Raw genomic sequence first — 22,427 nt, 5'->3', positions numbered from 1 at the left:
CACGAGGACCTACTAAGTAGTGGGAATTGGGCATTCCAAATTGGGAGAAAAGTGGATAAAATAGAACTAATTAAAAAAATTTGAAATATACTGTTGTTAAACGTTGATTGAGAATCTAATTATTCTGTGAATTTTTGGTAGAGATTCCCATGGTGAGTAGTGCATTCATCTGATATAACTTTTCAGTTCAAATAGTGTAGACAGTCCTGTTCTTTCGTGGCTATCAGGATTGTTTTCTGCAGATTTCTTTCTATCTCTTACCGCAATACCATCATCTTTACCCACAGTAATATTATTAATGCATTAGAATTGCAAGGGGACCCCCCTCCAAGAACTCTTACTCTGTTTTGAACACTAACTGTTTGATTAATTTGATTGTATTGAATAGCTTTGATATAAGCTATAGCACATATGATATTGTACTATTTCACAAATGCCCATTTCACAGCCAAGATTAGTTTTTCTACATGAAAAATTATGTTTCACATAACACTCCCTCACATAAACACTCATTCATTTTTATGTTGAGTGTGTTGAAAGCAGAAGCATTTGGATGAGTGTTAAGATTTATGTGTGTCTGGAACATGATGGGAGGAAACAACTGCCTTTTTGGCCCATGGTTTCAGTTTACCATCTGGGACCAGGAGCTCTACCTCGGCTGAGTCCAGCCTTGAGCCCAGCTCAAATCCAGACCCAAACTCAAATTCAGACCCACTATACCAGTCCTCAACAACCTGAAACACAGGGTGGATGTGTTGGCATTGCAACACAAAACCATCAGATTATCCTGTTACTCAAGACTTTTGGATACTCTCTGAAACAAGTATTTTAATCAACAATGTATTCCTTTCATTCTGAGTGGGAAGTGTGTAGTAAGGAATGATTAACATGAAAGTGTGAATTTGTTCTAACTTTATTACATCTAACTTTGATGTTTTGTTTTCTTAATTATATATATATATATATACGTATAATCAAACACCTGCTTAGAGTTTACTTAGAGTTAGGAGATAACAATATTTACTCGCCCTCATGCGTTGCACACCTATATGCTGTATTTTTTTTCTCCATACTACAGCAGTTCTGTTACAATTCAAAATGTCATCCATGTCTGTGTATATTTGAATATACTGATATCATATGATGTTTCTCCATTGAAAAAAGTAATATGGTTTGGCCAATGAGGCATAAGGGTGAGTAAATCATGACAGAATTTTATTTATGGTGAACTATTCCTTTAACTTAAGCTTAAAGGAAACTTAAGCTTTAAGGAAGCTATTTGAAGTCTTATCTTAGATGCAGTACAATGCAAAGGCCTTACTCACTGGAATTCCAGGTTTACCAATCTCCCCATCTTTCCCATCTTTTCCAGGAACTCCTGGTGGGCCAATTGGCCCTGGCTTAACACCCACAGAAGGCCCAGGAGGGCCTGGCTGCCCTGGTGGCCCAGGTGGCCCTGGGGGACCCTGGTGGACATAAAGCAATCTCAGTACCAAATTCTTTGTCATGGGGTCATAACATTCATTGTGATTGATAGCCAAGGTGTTTCACCCTTTCCAATCAAAATCAAAATTCCATTAGAATAAAATGGGCCAATCTTTGCTGTTGCACCTTTAAGACCTATGTAAACAGTCTTTTTACATGTGAAATGAGAAACAATACTTTGCTGCGCTTATACACAAGCTGGTTTGCTGTGGGGTCTAATATAGTTTGAGATGTTGCATCCCTTATTATACAACAGTTAGTTCTGGTCCTCGAATCTGATTGGTGAGAGACGTTTCAAGATAACTCACTCCATCAGCACTGGGACGCTTTACTGTTTGTATCACTACACTTGTGTTCGTGGTGTTCCAAACTGAAGTGTAAGAGTAGTGCGATTGTCTAAAAGCAGCTAGATGTGTACATTTTCATTCATCCTTGTGACTTTGAAGATTTGAGCAAGCAGGTGGTGAGAAAAGACCTTCTTGTGTGGTTGCTATGAGAAAGTTGAGCTGACGTTGACAAAATGCAATGTCAGTGTGCAAGATTCTTTGAAGTCTTCCAGAATTATCGCTTGGATTACTACTATACTATAGCTGAGAAATAGAGTTAAACTAACAGATTCTGCATTACCGCCGATCACAGCTGAGAGTTGTGACAGACGAAGTAATCAAACACACTCAGGGCGCCTACCTGATACAGGTTTCCAAGTTGGGAGAAGATGTCAAATTTCAACATGGCGGAGATGAGAACGCTTTCTGTGTCATTATCAAAATAAGAGTTCCCAAGAAATATACAAGAATGAAACTGGTGTCCCACATATTTTCTCTCCGATAACAAAACACTTGAAAGTGAGTGTAATACGCAGAGGATAATTCCAATAGCACGTTTGGTAGCATCATTCCAAGATTGGAGCGGATTACGATCACACTACAGCTGAGGAATAGAGTTAAACTAACAGCTGCAGCATTACTGTAACAGATGCAGGTGATCACACAATCAGTGTCTCTCTCTGTCTCTCTCTCTCTCTCTCTCTCTCTCTCTCTCATACAAACACTTCCTTTTTTATCCAATAACTTGTTACAAACAGCCCAAGCTGTTGTTACTAGTTCTAAAGTGTAGTTTTCAAATAGTAATGGAGGCTTGGGCACATCTTTTGAACTAGCAAGGGTGATAGACAAGTTTCTGAACACCTAGTAGGCATTGTTGACATCTTTTTGTCAACTGTTCTGAAATAAATAAATAACAAATGATAATACAATAAAAAAATTACATATATATATATATATATATATATATATATATATATATATATATATATATATATATAATTTCATAGGATATTACCTCTTTATATAAAAAACATAAAGAGTGTACAAGCACAAATTCTCTCATTGTGCTTGACAATATTTTGTTTTGTGTTAAGTCATTTGTTTGTGATTTAATGTTGATTTATGACCATATATTCAGCATGGAATTCATTTGATATTTTCAACCTAGGGAGTAGCATCAGTAAAGGAAACTTCATTTTGAGAGACTATAACTCACCCTTATCACCTCTGTGTCACTGTCAAAGTCCACATAGCTTGAACCTGAGCCATCAATGCTATCCTGCATATGAAAAAATCTTCAACTAACATTCTGAATTTTTTAATGTGACACATAAATCGATTTACCTTAAAGGTAAAGTGTATAATTTCTGCGCCACAAGTGGCAAGAAACAGATTTACAATCTATTAATATTTTCAAACAGATTTAAAACACTCCCCCCTTTTTCCATTGGTGGACCAAACAAATGGTTCCGCCCTAACTCATGCCATTGGTTACCCAATGTCATTATGCCCGGGCAACTAAAAACTGAGTAAAAATCTGTTTGATGCCATCAATGACACAGCAATTACGTACTTTACATAATATATGTATTTTTGTTATTGATGTTGTTTTCATCTGATTTTGGATGGAATATATACCGGATACTTAAACGTCCCAGGACGCCCAGGTGGTCCAGGTGGTCCAGGTGGCCCTGGGAGGCCCACCCCAGGATCGCCCTATATAAAAAAGATAACAAAGACAAGTGAGAAGACAGTAGATAGATTACTGTGATTGTGCAAAAGGCTTTCTTAGGTATGACCCAATATTTGTTTCTAGAAGCAAAACATGTAATAAACAAATATTGTGCCCAATTGTCACACCTTGTCTCCTTTGGGACCTAGATCGCCAGCAAGGCCCGGAAATCCCTGAGGTCCAACCTCTCCCTGTATGTGGCAAAGAGAAAGAAAAGGACAACACAAACATTCAAGTTCATTCATGCTAGATTTTTCCAAAGGAAAACACTAGGTTTTCAACTCGAAGTACTGCTATATGCACTCCCTCTCTCACCCTCACACACACACATGAATCCCATATGTGTGCCATGCACTCTCAGATCTAAAAGAAGAAAAGCGCGGTCACAACCCCTGGATGGTGGTTTAATCAGGAGTACAGGTGCGACAACAGGTGCTCTCATTTCCCACTCAAACACAGAGGCAGATGAAAGGCTCACACAGCACTGCAGTCTTTTCTATGCTCGCTAACAGCCTGCTCCCCAATTTGCCGGCCATGCCTCACAAATAATGAGGCTGCGTACAGCATCAATTCATGTTACAAAAATATCTCCATGTATTTTCTCTTCTATGCGGTCTAAAGACCAGCTCTGCTGTGCACATGTGGGGAAATTGTCCAGAGGGAGTGGGTTTGGACAGGCAAGCCATGAGTAAGCCATTGCTGCATTCAAATATACTGTACTACTGTCTATAGTATGCAAAAAAGAGTATAAAATCATGAAAGCTGCAATTTGGTATAAAACGATAGGGTTGTGCGTAGAGGGTTCAGTGTTGATTTTAAGTCATTGAAACTGTTGCTGGTTTTAAATTTGGTTTGGGCATAGTCTGCTCATGGGACATTAAATATACATTTCTTGCACATTTCCATATCTGTTTTTGAGGTCAACAGCTTACATATTTTATGTACTGTATATGTCTGTTTTCTTTTTTTTGCCATGCAGTTTGATTTAATTTCGCCAAAGTTCAGTAAAAACAAAAAAAAAAAAAAAAAGAAGTTGCCCATGGGGGACATTTCAGTTACTTTTTAACTGAAAGTTCAATTGCATAAAAGTGTGTTTTTTTCCGTGCAGTGTTTTTCTATGATGATTTCTAACACCTCATTTAAAACCTAATCCTATAATATTAGATTAGGACATTTTTGTGAGTTCTGTCTTCTAGACTAAAAATGCAATATCCTTATATTTTTGTAATAACTGTTCAGGTCATATAACTTTTAATGAGTACTATATTGAGCAGAAATCCTACAAAATCCTTTTATGATGTATGTATATAACTTTGTTAATACTACATTTAATAATTTTTAAATCATGTTACAGATAATAGTATATTACCACAGCTGGAGATTGTGTAGGTAAAAATTTCTTGTCCTGTTTGTTTTTCAGTTAGCTTACATTTGGCAAGTTATGTGCTACAGAATTACTGAACCACAATATTACTACATATTTCACATATTTACACAACTTAAAATCGTATATGCACAGCAGCAATTATGATGGAAAAATAATTGTGTCCTGAGCAGTTTTAAGTACATTTAAGAACATTTAGCTAGAACAAACTTTCCAAAAAAACATGTCTTTAATGCAATTTTTTAAATAAACGTGTTCATTATTCATGTGAAGCCAGTCAAGATATGTTCTTATGTGTAGTACTTTACATAATACACATAGTTTCAAAGCTGCTGCGATAACACAACTGGTTTTTGATCAGGCATTACAACGGTTAACCCTGTGGACTCTATTTCAGTGTATGTAAGGAATTGCATAGTGAAATGTTTTTAAATCGCAAAATAAACCATGATCAGGACTCCAACGAGCTGATTGTGCTTATTACATGGTTACTTGTCAAAAAAAATACATAATTGCTTAAGAAATATTGATTTAAGATCGAATTATTTTATTATACATGAAGAAAGCGTAGCACAGAGTGCAATGAAAGAAAATTATGTCTCATATTAGCAAGGACATCCTGTATTTTGGCTTTAAAAAAACACATCGGGATGCAGATGTTCCCGTATTTAAGCAGCGAAACAGTCTTGGGCAATCCAGCACGATCTCATGAAAAGTCGTTCATAATTTACGAGTTGGCTATTTCATATGGTCTCGCATGATATTGTTCGAATAAACTCGTACAACTTCATCCCGTGCAAATTCCCGGATGTCTAATGTGGAAGTAAGTGCCAGTTCCGCACACGGAGGGTTAAGGACATACTTATTAATATTATGCCCTTACCCAAACCCCTTATCTAATCTTAACCAATCAGTAGAGTGTGTAAACATGATAGGAAGCTGTTGTGTGTGACAGAAGCAAGTAATCGTCTTGTATTAGATGGAAATTATGTCCAGCAACGTCATTGGTTGTAGTGAAAGTCGTAGGAATTCAAACGAGTGCAGTCGCATGATATCATACGAATTAGCCAAATGTAGAAAATTCGTACGAATCCTGATGATTTTGCCATGACAGCGTGCTGGGCAATATCCTCCCCTGGTTGACAGGCAAACATCTAGTATTTCCCATTACACGGGATGCGTATTTAAGTGGCCACACATCAGAGGTGAACTCCTGTGTCAACCATCCAATATAGCTCAGCTGGATACAGATTATTAACCCTTTACATTCCCAGTTTGTGTTAGTCTGGATTATTTTTATATAGCATTGTTGTATCACAAAATCTTGAAAGCCTTCATAGATGTTAGCCAATCATAACATGATTGTTCTGTATATTGAAGTCTTAAAGGGGACAGCACAGAAAACTGTGTGTTTTAGACAGAAGGAAAAAGAGAGAAAAAGTAATTTCATTATTTACTATTACTATTTTTTGTGCAAAAAATATTCACTAATATTATAAGTAACCCTCAAAGAAAATAATAAAGTAAAACATGACCTTAACATGACCACTTCAAAAACATATTTTGTAAAAGATAGCTCTTTTACTTCAGATAGTATTTCATATTTGAAAAATGAAATCAATAAATAAATGTAAAAAAAATAAAAAACAAATCCTCTAAAATATTCCCCAAAGTAGCATGTTGTCCCAAAAGGACAGCGTTTGTTTAATTAACTGTACCTTTTCCTTGGCCATAAAATAACAAATGTGCATTCATTTATTTGAAGACTTTGAGATATGAAGAAATTTGCAATATATAGATTTTAACCTTCATAAATAAACCTTGAGTAATATTCACTGAAGTAAAATATGTGTGACAACTAGTTCCAATCTTCCTTATATATAATTTTGTCAATATTTTAATATTCTGCTTGATATCGCCATTATCCTTTACAAAGACCAATTTAACAGGCTGCATAAATGAGTGAGGAAACACAAGATACTTACAGAGGCTCCATCTTTCCCTGGACCACCCTGAAAAATAAATAAATAAAACAAAATGTAATTCTCATAAACATCTGAAAATGCATTTGTGACACGTTATTCATGTACAATTCAATTAGCACATGGGGGAAAATTAAATCAAAGGGGAATAAATGCCAAATTATGGCATTTAAGTGACAGTTGAGTAATATTTATGAAGGATTAGACAAGTTAACAATGTTATTTCCCATATTGTAAAGCTTGTGTAAAGTTTGTCATGACAAAATGATCCATTTATGACAAAGCTTGCAAAAGATATTTACATGCAAACAAATTACAAATGTAAAAACTGTGGTTAAAGAAATGCACTTACAATGTCAGTAAATGGGGCCAGTAACTTAAAATACACACTGTTTCAAAACTATACCCAAAAGATGTAAACAGTATGTGTAAGCATAATTTTAATGTGATAAAATTGCTTCCTAACCCTATCTGTGTTGTTGTCATGACAACATAGTAGTAATATTGGATATAACTTAACACAGATTTGGTCAGGAAGTGATTTTATCACAGTAAAATCATGTTAACACACATATTGTTTACGTTTTGTAGCTATTCTTTTGAAACAGTGAGTATTTTAACGTTTATAGATTGGCCCCACTCAATTCCAGTCTAAGTGCCTCACTGCAACCACAATTTTAGCTTTTTGTAATAAATGAGGGACAAGTTGAACTTTTTTTTTTTTTGGAAAGAAACATTATGCTACAAATGCTTTCGACGGAGTATAACTTGCATTGAACCCTGAAAATCATGTAATGTACAAGCAAAACAATTTATAAAATATACTTTATTGTCTTGCTTGCACTCTGTAAAATGTTACTTATCAAGCACATTGTTGGGGGATGTAAGTTATCGCATAAACAAATGAGCAAATGATCTTTTAACCGTGCAGCGAGGAACTGAACTAATCAGGTAAATCAGTGTGGCTTCACAGTGCAGCTGAGACTCAAAAATGATGTGAATTAATCACAGACAGATCAAGCCAACCAATATATGATCTTATTTGTTATTTGAGCTGTCATAATAGGCCCATGACTGGAGTGTTTTACAGTCAGCAATGTCTTTAATGCATGCCAGTGACATACAGAGCAATAAGCTTGAAAATCAATTCCATTTTCCTAAAATGATCAGCAATTACTGTCAAAAGTTTAGAAAATAAATACGGACGTCTTTCCCCGGTGCCCCCGGTGGTCCTGTTGGCCCTTGTGGGCCCCTGGGCCCTGGCTCTCCTGTCCCAGAAGAATCCTCCCTAGATGGTCCAGATGGAATAGTGGGACCTGGGGGTCCTGGAGGGCCTGGTAAACCTCTGTCTCCTTTTTCTCCCTTCTGCATGGTAATGACCTGAAACCCCCAGCATCATGGTCAAAAACAATTATGACAAGAGAAAGTGTAATTTAATATAACAGATGGGAAGACTAAAGAATATCTAGAAACATGGACTGTCACTCACATTTCTGTCTTGAGTGGCTCCCTCTGATCTGATTGGCTCTGCGGTGTGACAGAAAATCAAAAACGAATATCACTTGACAACCAGAAAAGGAGAAAAACTACTTGCAGTGTCAATACAACCACAAGTATTTTACTGTCAATGAGAGCTGGTGAATTCTAGTGACGTGAGCCACAGTGACATTGGTGGTATGATAAATTTGAGCAGTTGAGATGTAACTACCAGTGTGAGTGAAGTGCCTGATACAGTTGCATTTAATCACTGCATATGTGAACACCCTTAACATATATATATATATATATATATATATATATATATATATATATATATATATATATATATATATATATAGATAGATAGATAGATTATATATATACACAGTATACAGAAAAGAACTTTACCTTTTTCCTCTTTGATCATTATGTCCTCCCCAGAGCCTTCCACCAAGTCTTCGTCATCTGATTCAGCTTCGAGTAGTGGAGCTTCAGTAGGGGGCGCTCTCACTGGGGTTGTCTCAATATCCTCTGGCTGAACATAAAACATGAAAAATGTAGGTCCAACCAGTAATATGAAATAAATTATTTTACTGGTCTGACAATAATAAAATAAGCCTGTATCAGTTGTAAAAAAAAAAAAAAAAAACACTTTGAAATCATTAAAAAAGATAGTGTCAAATAATAATAAAAATACATTTATAATAAGATAACAAGATAATAAGGAGGTTTGCCTTTTTTAAATTGAAAGGCGTGACATCCTTTCTTGCAAGTATGTTTCTTTAAGTGTTGTGATTTCTTCTATTCATATTCACAGAGTGACAAGCCAGAATCCTCTTCACACTGTATCTGAACAAGCATCAGTCACCATTTGCATGTGTGTGTAAATTGAAATCTGTTTCCCCCTGCTGGACAAGACTGGCAGTGTCAGAGCTAAATTGTGAGCAGTATGGGTGGTCTGGACATGCTAATCTGCTAATTATTTGGCTTTACTACAAACCCAGCAATTTGTGTATGGATTTCTGTGTGTTTAGTGTTAATAATCCACACATACAAATATATATTTACATTTATTCAATTGAAGATCCTTTTATCCAAAGTGACTTACAAAAGAGGAATAAATACATCACAAGAAATTCAACTTAAGCACACAGCAGTACAAATAGTGCTGCATTACAAAGTTTCACTAGCATCAGAATAGTAGTATCCACGACAGATTAGAGTGCAACAAGTATATATATATAATTATTATAATGTTTTATGAGTGCATGGTTAAGTGCTCATGGAAAATATGTGTTTTTAGCCATTTTTGTAAGAAAGAGTGTGAGTCTGCTTCATGGATGGAGTTGGGAAGGTCATTCCACCTACGAGGTACAGTGAAACCGAAAGTCCGGGAAAGTGTTTTGATGCCTCTTCGTGTTTGTAGAACAAAACACCGCTCATTAGCCGACCGCAGGTTTCTGGTGGGAACGTAGCTCTACAGAAAATATTTTAGTACTCTGGAGCAGACATACACACACTAAGCCTGCACATCAAACATAATAAGCTGCTGGCTTGGTATCTGGATTCCTACAAGATCATTTTGGCCCCAAAGTAAACTCAAGAGTACAAGACACCACGCTAACTCTGATAGTGGATGACATCAGCAAGCTACATGACCTGCATGAACTTCAGTGGACCACACAGCAGAAAAAATCACTGCAAAACACTGTCAGAGAGCTCACAGCAGTTCTGCTGTTACTGTGGTGGGAACAGGTGCACAATAATCCTAAAGAAAGCTTTGTGAGTGTGTGTGTGTGTGTGTGTGTGTGTGTGTGTGTGTGTGTGTGTGTGTGTGTGTGTGTGTGTGTGTGTGTGTGTGTGTGTGTGTGTTTGTGTGAGCGTGTATTTATCACTTTGTGGGGACCAAATGTCCCCATAAGGATAGTAAAATCCGAAATTTTTGACCTTGTGGGGACATTTTGTCGGTCCCCATGAGGAAAACAGCTTATAAATCATACTAAATTATGTTTTTTGAAAATGTAAAAATGCAGAAAGTTTTCTGTGAGGGTTAGGTTTAGGGGTAGGGTTAGGTTTAGGGGATAGAATATAAAGTTTGTACAGTATAAAAACCATTATGTCTATGGAAAGTCCCCATAAAACATGGAAACACAACATCAGTGTGTGTGTGTGTGTGTGTGTGTGTGTGTGTGTGTGTGTGTGTGTGTGTGTGTCTATGCAGAATGTCAATCCATGCAAACGATCCTGAAACAGCAAGCTATGTGTTGTGCCTGGTTTCGGTAGGTAGGTATACTTTATTGTCCCACTGGGAAATTTGTTTTGGGCTCACGAATACAACCACTGCAACACCAGACATATAAAACAAACACAATGCAAAAAAAGATTTAGATTCAAGTAGTTGGCCTCACACTACTGTATACACTGGAGAGAACTTGGCATCACACCACTCTATACACTGGTAAGTAATTGTCATTACACCATCCTGTACATTAGAAAGTAATTGGCATCACGCCACTCTATACACTAAAAAGTGATTGTCACCACTAGAGAGTCATCACAAAAATGTAAAAAAAAATTAAAACCATTACACAAATACCATGCTTATAATAATTATTTCTGCTTGGTATTATTTACTAACTTTACCGCTGAGGGGATAAATGAATTCTTAAACCGGTTTAGTCTACAGCTAGGCATTCTTAGTCTTCTCCCCGATGGCAGCATTACAAACTCAGAGTACAGGACATGTGTTGTATCATGCATAATCTTATTTGCCTCCCTCAATGTAGATTTTTCATAGAGGGCCCGAAGATAAAGAGGTTCTATTCTGCCCATGACCTTCATGGCCGTTTTAATAAGTCTACTAAGCCTAGATTTCAGGTGTACTGTTAAATTACCGTACCAAAGATGTATTCCATAATTGATCATATTCTCCAATACAGCCTGATAAAACAACATCATAATCCTACTACTGACCCCATAAAGTCTGAGCCTTCTCAAGAAATACAGTCTCTGTTGTAACCGAGTGCACAAAGTATCTATATGAACCTGCCATGTAAGAGAACAGTCAACATAAACACCCAGATATTTATATGAGGACACTTGTTTGATAGGGACATCATGAATATAAATAGCGCTATGGTTTCCGATTGACTTAGAATCAAATATCATCTCCTCCGTTCTCTTCACATTTACAATCAGGTGGTTAGCATCACACCACTCTATAAACTGATTAATCTCAGAGCAGTAAGACAAAATGTCCTGATCTTTATATAACAAGCTAAGAATCGCAGTATCATCACTAAATTTCAAAATATAGTTATTAATACTATTCCTCACACAACTGTTTGTATACAGTGTGAAGAGAACTGGGGAGCTCACACACCCTTGCGGGGCTCCTGTACTGATTACATGACAATCTGAGATCTTCCCATTAACCTTAACCTGTTGGGTTCTATTTGTTAAAAAAGAAAAATACCATCTAATAATAGAAGGATTTACACCCATCAATTTTAGTTTTTCCAGTAATAAATACGGTTGCAAGGTATTAAAAGCTGAACTAAAATCAATAAAAAGTAGGCGCGCGTATGCTTTTGAATCCTCCAAATGTTTAGATACTAGATGAGTGATACTTCCTACTGCATCATCCATGCTTCTGCCCTGTCTGTACGCAAACTGCCATGGGTCTAGTTTTGACATAACTTCATTTTTCAATAAGAACACTATGTACTTCTCAAAGCATTTCATTATTATTGATGTCAGTGCTACAGGTCTAAAATCATTATTCTCGGACGGATGTGGCTTTTTTGGAATTGGAATAATCACTGCTTTTTTCCAGAGTGCAGGGACTGTATGTGAATCCAATGAGCGCTGAAAAAGTGTACACAACACTGGAGTAAGTTCTGCAGCACAGGTTTTCAAAAGTTGAGAAGAAATCCCATCAGGTCCCTTCGATTTCTTTGTACATAACTGATGAAACATTAATTGCACCTTAGAACTATTTATTTGTAATCTACTGCCCATATCATCCGTCAGAGAGTCCATAACAGATCTGCATTTATCAGAGAAATCGTGATTTTGAAACAGCAGATAAAAATCATTAAATTCATTAGCTTTCCGTAAATTGTCACTAGTATTTATAAATGATCTTTTTGTTTCCATACAAGTAACAGCCTTCATTGTATTCCACATTTTTTTAGAATTTGAAGTGGAAAACTGACGCTCAATAAGATCTTCTAAGATTTTCAACCTATTCATACTTAAAGGTTATATAGAGGAATTCAATTAAACTATTAAATTAAGGCCAGTACAACCCTATGTAAAATATTTCTCACTACTGTTACAACTCTCACTAAATATCTCTAGATATCTAAATCAATATTATAATTAATAATTTTCATCTTAAATCATGAGAAGAGAGAAAATATAATTGGAAAGTAAATCACAAATAAGATATTGTTTTTCCTCGACAGCAATGAGATCAATTGGATATCAAATGCAGATTTTTGCATCAGTCTTTTTCTTCTAAGATTTCTCTCCTGAGAAAAAGACCCTATAATTTCACAAACTGTACTAAGATTTGCCAAGACACCAAAGTCTAATTAAAAGTCTCACACTCAAACATTTCTTAACAAGTTACCAGAGCTATGCCATCCACATTATAGAACAGGTATGCCAACAATTGTCTCATTTGGTTCTAAATTACATCTGAGATTAAATTTATATTTAAATGAATTAACTATTTGCACTAGGTGTAAATGTCACCTGCCACACAGTGCAGCTATTTGCACACATTGAAGACAAACTGTACCCCCAATGTCGCTGCAGTGGCATGGGGCGTAACAATCGTATGGATGTGGTTTATTTCATGCAGATGACCTAGGTTCGATTCTGCTTTTTGTCCCACTTTTTCCCATCCTGTTTCCTGTCTCCACTCTTAATATTTCCTTTAAAGGGGCTATGTACTTCTGCGACTTCCTACGTCACTAGGGGGCTCATGTATTCATGACTGCATCTACAGTGAAAAACATTAATACCTACTTCACATCATCGCACCTTTGGGCACACCCGTTGGCGCTCGATTTGTAAACAGATAGAGAGATTAAGACAAACAGGCCTAGCATGGCCTAACTGTTCTTGAACACAAAACATACCCATCTGAACTATTTTGAATTATTTTTGTATATATAAATGCCCTAGAGGAACATCTTTGACCACTGTCATGTATCTTGCACTGCTTTTAAAAGACGCAGTGTCAGTTTAAACTCTGAAGAGAAGACCCCATTTTATGTCATTCAGCTGCTGTACCTCATATGTAAACATGCACTATATGGACATCTTTGACCGTTTTGATGCATTTCTGGCTTCAGTGCACAATAATGCTGTATGTGTGTGGATCTTTTCATCATGCTTTGGACTATTTATGTTCGGTTTTTCAGCTCATATCAGCATGGATTGTATGTTTTTTGGCTCATATCAGCGTTGATTGCTTGTGTCCAGTCATAATACGATTCAAGCTTTGCAAAGGAACTGTTATTGAAGGATGGGGCAGTTAAAAAAATATTACTGGGCCCAATCGCACAACCGTAAGTTAACAATTTAATTCATGAAAATGTCAAATGTCTGTTTGATAGTTTATGGTGCTGAGTGATAACAGTTGTGCTTGAGATGAACAGTTTAATATATTTGGATGCAATGTTTTGGATGTGTGTTAATTATAAACCCTGAAATTTAGTATTATAATGTTGTGGAGCTTGTTCATTCTCTTCAGACTGTGTTTCAAAAATGGCTGTATTCGAGGGGCTGCACAATGTTAGCCAATCATATCAGTGTGTGTTTACATTGAAGTTTTAATTAAGGTGCCGAGGGCCAAAAAAAGGGTGGAAAATGATCATATATTACAAAATTATGACTGTTTTGGTGCAAAAAAAATAATAAATCTTTACTTACATTATCAGTGGACCTTAGGGAAGATAATACATTTATAAAAATTTCATTTTTACTACTTATAATTTAATACTACTTATAATATTAAATCAAAATGAATATAAATGTTGATTTCCTTGCAGTTATTTGGTCACGGTGAAGGTCAGAGCATTGAGAGAAAGGTTTGATCTGGATCAAATTAACCATGGTTTTACTATAGTAATATTGTAGTAACCATGTTTTGTTTTGGCAGAAGCCATAGATTTGATGCAATTAATCATGGTGTTACTACAGTAACATGGTGTTAATATAGTAACCATGTTTAATTTTGTGGTTACTATGACTTTACTACAAAATACCATGGTGATACTATGGTTACTGTAGTAAAACCATGGTTAATTTTTGTAAGGTAAGGTTAGGGTTAGGGCTAGGGGCTGGTGTGGGGTGTCTGTGGGACTCAAAATAAACACAATAAACATGCCGCAGTAATGCCACTATACAGTTTGTTACTATTTAATTAGGGGTGTTAAATAGTATCTGCCACTATTTGCACTTAGTGCAAATAGCCTCTGCCTTAATAAAACTTAGACCTCCAATAAGTCTGTGAGCTATAAAAGTGCAACCAACCTCTGAGCACCAAAATTTCCCTCTGGGATAATACGGTAAATGTAACTTAAAAATAATGTCTAAAACGATACATTAAAAAGAGAAACCACCTCAAAGAAAACATAAAGCAAAATATAAAGGAGAGAGAGAGAGAAGGAGAATGTAATCAAAATGTACTCTGTGCTATCTTCAAAGACTCAAAAATATTAAAGTTGTTTGAGGACAAATCTGACTTCAGAGACCAATGTTCTGACAGGGAGTAAATTGGATCCGGAGATGAATGGTGTCTTATCATAAAAGTAGGGATGAGCTACAAAACACAAAATGTCTTAATGTGTTAGACAGCAGCAGTGTTTCAGCAAATGAAATGTTGCTCTCCAAATATTTTCCACCCCGTGACCCGGTCCATTGAGAGCTGCCAAGTAGGAAGACATTGCAGCATATGATGAACAGACTGGCTAACCAGAAATGTGAAGCATGTGTGTGTGTGTGTGTCTTTTTGACAAAGTTAGACTAAATGGATTCAAGCACTGAATTGGCAATTTAGTTTTAAAGGGATAATATAATGGAAAACAGGATTTTTTTTAATTAAAAGAGTTATATGTATGTAGATCATAAATGTAATCACCCACATTTAAATGTCAATGCTTATTAAGTGCTCTGAAACTCGTTTGGGGTATTACACATTTCACATGCAAACAGGTTAGCCAATCATAACAGAGCTTACGTATAGTAGTAATTGAAAACCAACATTCGACTGCTAACAGTACAAGAAACCTTGATTAAACTTGTAAGAGGATACAATTTAAATGTAATCATATGTGCCTTTGTTTTTAATAGTTAATGTTTATTCATGATGTCACTTACCATTGTATATTCTCTCTCTTCAACTACTTTCTTCACTTCGTTGTCGGACTCAGTGTCATCATAGATGTCATCACCGCTGCCATAACCTGATGCCTGAAACAGATGCAGTTTAAACCTATTTATCTTTGAAAACTTGTCTATTCTTGCTTATTTGTGTGTATGTGTACGTGCATGTTTGTGCTTTTACTCAAAACCACATAAAACACATTCATAAACCTCAAGGTGAATAGTTATTCTCATACTGCCAAACTTGTAACATTTAATGAACTGTTACATTTATTAATCCCTGTGTGGTTTGGAAATATGCATGATGAAAGCGTTTCCCCACATTCCAATGTATCTGTTAGTCAATGGCAAAACACCAATCTGCAATGTACTACTTTAGCCACTAGAGGGAGTATTTACTCTACTGTAAAGTCTTCAGCAGGATGCCAAATTCTGTTCAGACCTAAATAGTCAGTTCAGACCATGAGATATTCCCAACAGTGATTGTTGTGATAATGAGTAACTGTTTTAATTCAGAATTAAATCGCTTTTAAAATCCATAGCCAAAACTCCATTATCTCCAATAGGTATGGAATATCACAGTTCTGATAACCTAAAGAAAAGAGGTACAGCACTCACGTAGGGGTCATCCTCCTCACACTGTTCATTTGGTGCAACTGGATCCGGTGTCAACACCAGCTGCTGGATAGAGCCCTGGATAAGAGAGTGAGAAAGAGGTCATACACCAATTTGTGTACATGTTCACTTGTAAATTCTAAATAGCCTGAAACTGATTATCAAATGAATGTGGAAACACAGCCAGTGCCGCTATCAATCACTGTTGCGCAGTACACAACCACTCCATACCGTGCAACATAAAATACGAGGCGCAAAAAAGAACACAAACCAACAAAACTTTCAGCTAGAAATTAATCGTGATTCAGAATCAACCAATTGAAATAACCACTTCTCAGTATCAAGAGCATAATAAAAGAGTTTAATTCAAATTGGCATGACATATAACAACAACCTGTTTCCCACATGTTCTTATTTCAAAGGTCAAAACATGAATGGTGATCAGTTCTTTTAGTTTGGGAACATGTCATCTGTCCTGCACATTTCAAAGGCTGGGGCTAATGTTTTCTCAAAGTTTGAACAATTTGTAAGTCCTGATTAACAGAGGCGTGGTTGGCAGAATTGTTGTGCACAGCATCCAGAGGACAAGCACCTGTTTTCCATTCACTAACACTTTTACACAAATGCAGTGTGTGGGAAAGATAGAAGAAAAAGAGAAAGAAATTACAGAATTTTCATCCCTTTAATAGTCCACCAAAGCATCTGTCGGTGGATCACCAGCTTTCTGACAAATTGCCAGCATTGCAGATGCATTCTATCTTCACTGCTGTCAAGCTCCTGAAATTTGCAGACAACTTGCTTTTCTCCTATCTCCAAAAAAATTATTTACTTGTGGACGTGACTACACTTGGCAATAAATCTTATTCTGATTCAAATTCTGAATAAAAGCTATAGAACTTGTTAACAAGTAAATATAACACAATATTGCAAGCTCTAATATAAATACTAAATACAAATACAAATATACATTAAAGGGATAGTCCCTCATCATTGTCTCACCCTAATGCTGTGCCTTCTTCTGATATTCCTCTGCTGACCACAAAGAAAGATCATTTGAAGGATGTATGGTGTGTTTGTCCATTCAATGGAAGTCAATGGGGTCCAACATTTTCAAGCTCCAAAAAGGACATAAAGGAAGCATGAAAGTAATCCATACAAATCAAGTTTTATTAATCTATGTCTTCTGAAGCAATCTGATCACTTTGGGTCTGAAACAGACCAAAATGTAAGTCTTTATTAAGATCCTGATGATGTATGAAGGATTTGTACCCCACTGACTTACAGAAATACATCATACATCCTTCAAATTATCTTCGTTTGTGTTCTGCAGATGAAAAAAGCCATACGAGTTTGAGACGAGTGAGTAAATTATGAGAGAATTTTCATTTTTATTCAAAAATAAGAGAGCAGACTTGCTTTACGTTTAGGATGCATTACTGCTCCTCTGCAGCTGTTTGAAATGAACTGTTATGCTGTTTAATGAATTAAACAATATGTTTGGGGAAAAGCACATAGAAAGGAGCAGGAGCTGAAGGAAATCACCAGCTCAATTCTCACCACATGTTCAAAGACCTCAAGAATCTGCTTTTCGATTAGTCATGTTAATTTTACTGTGGTTCATTCCAGGATGAGTCAGCAATAAGCTATGCTAACACTCCTCCAGAGGCATTCATGCACTGCTGTTTCAGTATGGAGCAAACACATCTGATAACTGTTGTTATCTGTTTCCATGTAAAGTGAGCACTTTTAGTTTCAGACTCAATCAGTCTAAATACGTTTGCTCCATGTAACAGGATAGCCTAATGAGAGAAGACTTCCCATGATTATCTCCGTAAGGAGAATCCCATTGCAGTGATTTCAAGAGACTTGTTACCCATAATCAGGAGTTTTTGAATAGGTGATTTCAATCCTGTTTGATTGTAAGGTTTTGTTTGAGCATGGATATAATATCTATTCAGCAGAGCAGTTTGGGAATTAGGGATTTTAAGGATAAGCATTAAGCAAAATAAAATCAATTTAGCAGCCAGTCTAAATCAAATCTGACGTTAAACGGCTCTTCTAGGACATTTAAAGTTTACTGTCTATTGACAGTTTCTTTTATTTTGTAAAAACAAATAGGTAACACGTTTACAGTAATACACCTAAAATGGAAACCTAGTACGCAAGGAGGCCGACATGATTTCTTTAGTAAAATGTGTGTTACTTGAGCTGTAAAGCTTTATAAATCATCCCTTTAAGCTGGAACTTCCTTTCTAGGTGGAGGAATCTTTTGCCTGGCTTCCATTGTAAGTGTATTGTAATTCATTTGTTTAAACTATGGCGTGAGCGTATGGAGGACGAAACCTGCACAAATAAAGTAAAGTAAATGAATCTGCATCTTCTTGCATATATAAATAATGAAATGTGTGAGGAGATATGCTAGTAATAATGCACCGACCAATGCACAAATAATATCATATTTTTTAAAAATGTTTGGGGATAGGCAAAAATGTCAAAGGAAATGCAACATTGAAAGTTGATTTTAAATGTAAATATTTCTTTAATCATTAATTGATTTCTAGATTTATCTGTTTATTATTGTAATCTTTTTTAATTGATTGGTGCATTTATTTATTTCATTATTAGTATATCTGCTCACACATTCAATTATTTATGTATTCATATATGCAAGAATATGCAGTTTTATTTCTTTATTTGTGGATTTATTTACTTATAACCTTTGCAGGTTTGATCCGTCATACAAGTGCTGTCCATAAAAATGTCATTGATGATAACCTGACATTTTCCTTTCATTGAAAAACACACATGCATTCTAAGTGGCAGGATGTTATATTTGTACAGTAGTGTTGCTTAAATCTGTGGCATGTTGAAGACTATTTGTCCCTATAGACGGACTGCAGCTGTAACCGGCCTCGTCTTCAAAGGGTCGTTTATTCAGCCAGTCAGATAAACAGTCCGCATGTTGACTCAGCATATGCAAATCACAAACACAGTCAACAAACTGATGCTGACCACACACATTGACATGTACTGAGACTCCTGACATATGGTTGCTTTGAACAGATGTGGCAGATCTGAGCATGTGCTTGTTTGTGTATGTGCACTTTCTTGGTGAAGTATTTGGTGAAGTATTTGGTGAAGTATTTGTGGGTTTGATTTTATGTGCAACCACTATGACACTGATAAACAAATCTCTCAGAAATGGCCACTAAAATGATTCACTCTAAACAAAGGATGTTTTCCATCCTCTCAGACTACATGTCACACATCCAAAGAGAAACATGCAGGATGTTACTGCAATGCAAAGCCTGAGAAAATTTGAAAGAAATTAGTTTTCATCACCACGATTTTGAAAAATTATAACTCATGTCGTTCCAAACCTATATGACTTATAAATATGACAAAAGGAGGAATTTTGAAGAATTTCACAGTTTTATTTTCATAGAGGCTGCAAAAACGGACATAAAACCACATAAAAAGTATAATTAAGGTATCATAAAATTAGTCCATATGACCGAAATTCAAGTAGTTATTCACTGATAATTTTCAAATCCAGTAAGCTGTTAACCTCTATGACTTAAATGTAAAGGGCATCTTCCAAGACTATTAAAAGAACAATACATAGCTATTACAATGTTAAGAGGTTATTTTTTTTATTATTTGTATTATTTATATATTTTTTTAAATGAGACGTACATAGAACTTTACGTTCCCTAAAAAAAAAGGGGGCAAAAAATTTGTTCTGATTATCAGGGCCGTCACCACAATGTACGATGAGGGGGACAAGTCCCTCACAATAATCAGAAATGACCAGATTGACTTTTAGCTTGCACAACGGTCTAAAGCCCCGTTCACACCTCCAGCGACATTGCGCAAGACTAGGATTGCCACCCGTCCCGAAAAATACGGAATCATCTCGTATTTAAAGATAAAATTATGCGTCCCATATCAATTCAATTCGGGACGCGCTTTGTCTCGTATTTAAGCTGGTCAGATGGCGTCATGGTGAAATCGTTCCAGTTCACTAATTTAACACTGATATAAGTTGTAAAATGTGCCTATGGTGGGTAAAGGACCATCCGAAAAGTCCACAAATGGTGCTAAAACTGTGACATTTTTTCTATATAAATGTTCAGTAAGATCAAACAATGTGTGAATACAATCACTGAGTCAAAAAGACAAGTACATGTAAAGGAAGAAAACAAATACTTATAAACCTTTTTAATTTGCGCTCCATCAAGTGTTTTGAACGCAAGAACGTGACGCATGTTTTGTTCTGCCGTTTTGTTCACTGTATAAACTGCACATTGTCATACAGCTGAAGTTTCACTTACTGCCCTCTGGAGTAAACAGGTGGTACTACAAGCTTGCATTTCTCAGGAATCTTCCTTATTACGCTGTCAGTGCAATTAATTGCATTACTTTTTTAACACGTTATTTTTAATAAAACGAATCGCACTGAATTAACGCGTTAAATTGAAAGCCCTAGTATACATCATAACAGTAGTCCATGTGACCAAATGCACTATATATTCCAAGGTTTCTGGAGCCATACAACAGCTATGTGTTGTATGAACTACTTTTATTGTATTTAAATTTTTTTAATTTTCTTTGGACCTTGACAGCAACTGTTTTTGTATGGAAAAGAGCAGCATTAGGATTCTTGAAGAAAATATTTTATTGGGGGGGGAGTAAATAATTTTGTGTATTTTCTTTTTGCTAACCAGTTGAGAGTCATGTAATTTTACAGATACATCAATGATGAAAATAAATTATATTTGTCTTTTCTTTGATACAGAAAAAAAAGAGAAGATGACTTGCTAGCAATGCAGATGTTGCATTGTTTACATCTTTTGTACTGTGCGAACTAAAAAAAAAACCATGTATCTTTCAAAACCACAAATAAAAAAAAATGTCGGCCTTTGTACCATTTAAAGCCTTTATTCAGAAAACTATTGCATTCAGCACTTTTACTATATTAAAAGATCAAAGAGGACCATTCTATGGTTTGTTCCCCCCAATGTTCAAGACATGGTAATGGCCTTGCTGAGCATCAGCACACAAAGAAACTTCCAGTAACGACAACATCAACAGCATAAATAAAACCAAAAAGCATAAAATAATTATCCTACAATGGTAACTGTATTTTAGAAATAATTTATTATAATTTCAATGATAATTAAAAAAAAAATATGTACATAATGTATTGATGCTGCAATGTATGATGAGGAAAAAACGTATCAAACCAGCAACATTGTTCAATAAGAAAGGTCTAACATGTGTATGTATGTAAATTCAAAGTATCCCAAATATCTGTGGTTTAAAAATATTGATCTCGGTTTCTAAAGTGAGTATGCTCATGATAGCCAATTGCTCTCAAATGCTCTCAACACACTATATAAAGGCTTGCTACGTGGTCATTGTAATCTTTTGTTACTATAAACAAATTGCTGAACTTGCTGACTGAACTAGCAGTTGTAAGTCAAAGTACCTTGTTGCATAATATTGTGTGGAACTAAGTCAAAACTGCTAGGCACAACAATTAATTGGTAGATTTTTCCATTGTGCAACATGAATAATGTCCTGGGTCTAATGAAATAAAAGAGTTTCAGCTGAGCTCAACAATTGAGTTTCAGCACAGGAAATACAGTTGGGGCCAAAATACTGCATCAGAGCTATGAAATGATGGCAGTCACAGTCACTACAGTTTGATCTACAAAGTTGAAGAGTAGGCCAAAACCCATTCTCTGTCTCTATGTGTATGAAGGGAGAAGCAACACTGTCTCTTGGCATCTGCACTTAACTACAGCGAGGCAGCAGTGTTTTTTTTTAGTGCTTGTGCTGTTATGTATGGGCTGGATATACAACATGGCAAAGAAAGATATAAAGGCCCATATATGAGCCACTGGGATAGCTCTGATGCTGGTGCATGACTGGTCAACCAATTCAGCGTGAGCAGTGGCATTTTGTTTCCATTTGAAATGACTGTTATGTATTAGATTGACTTGAAAGCAGGACTTTTG

The 22,427-nt window shown here is 35.9% G+C and overlaps 1 protein-coding gene across 3 annotated transcripts in view; it reads right to left on the bottom strand.

The window, feature by feature from the left end:
- Positions 1–22,427, bottom strand: part of LOC127634047 (collagen alpha-1(XV) chain-like) — a 116,043-nt gene that overhangs the window by 53,409 nt on the left and 40,207 nt on the right. For all 3 annotated transcript variants that reach the window (XM_052113445.1, XM_052113447.1, XM_052113446.1), the window contains exons 4-13: positions 16,408–16,482; positions 15,784–15,876; positions 8,797–8,923; positions 8,399–8,436; positions 8,116–8,289; positions 6,913–6,939; positions 3,672–3,734; positions 3,450–3,527; positions 3,028–3,090; positions 1,326–1,466 (exon numbers count right to left, since the gene is read on the bottom strand). In XM_052113445.1, the coding sequence (XP_051969405.1) occupies positions 1,326–1,466; positions 3,028–3,090; positions 3,450–3,527; positions 3,672–3,734; positions 6,913–6,939; positions 8,116–8,289; positions 8,399–8,436; positions 8,797–8,923; positions 15,784–15,876; positions 16,408–16,482 (879 nt within the window). The remainder of the gene's footprint in view (positions 1–1,325; positions 1,467–3,027; positions 3,091–3,449; positions 3,528–3,671; positions 3,735–6,912; positions 6,940–8,115; positions 8,290–8,398; positions 8,437–8,796; positions 8,924–15,783; positions 15,877–16,407; positions 16,483–22,427) is intronic.

Source organism: Xyrauchen texanus, chromosome 41 (genome assembly GCF_025860055.1).
Source record: "Xyrauchen texanus isolate HMW12.3.18 chromosome 41, RBS_HiC_50CHRs, whole genome shotgun sequence".
NCBI lineage: Eukaryota > Metazoa > Chordata > Actinopteri > Cypriniformes > Catostomidae > Xyrauchen > Xyrauchen texanus.
The sequence above is the reverse complement of the archived record's forward strand: the minus strand, read 5'-3'. Positions and strand labels throughout refer to the sequence as shown.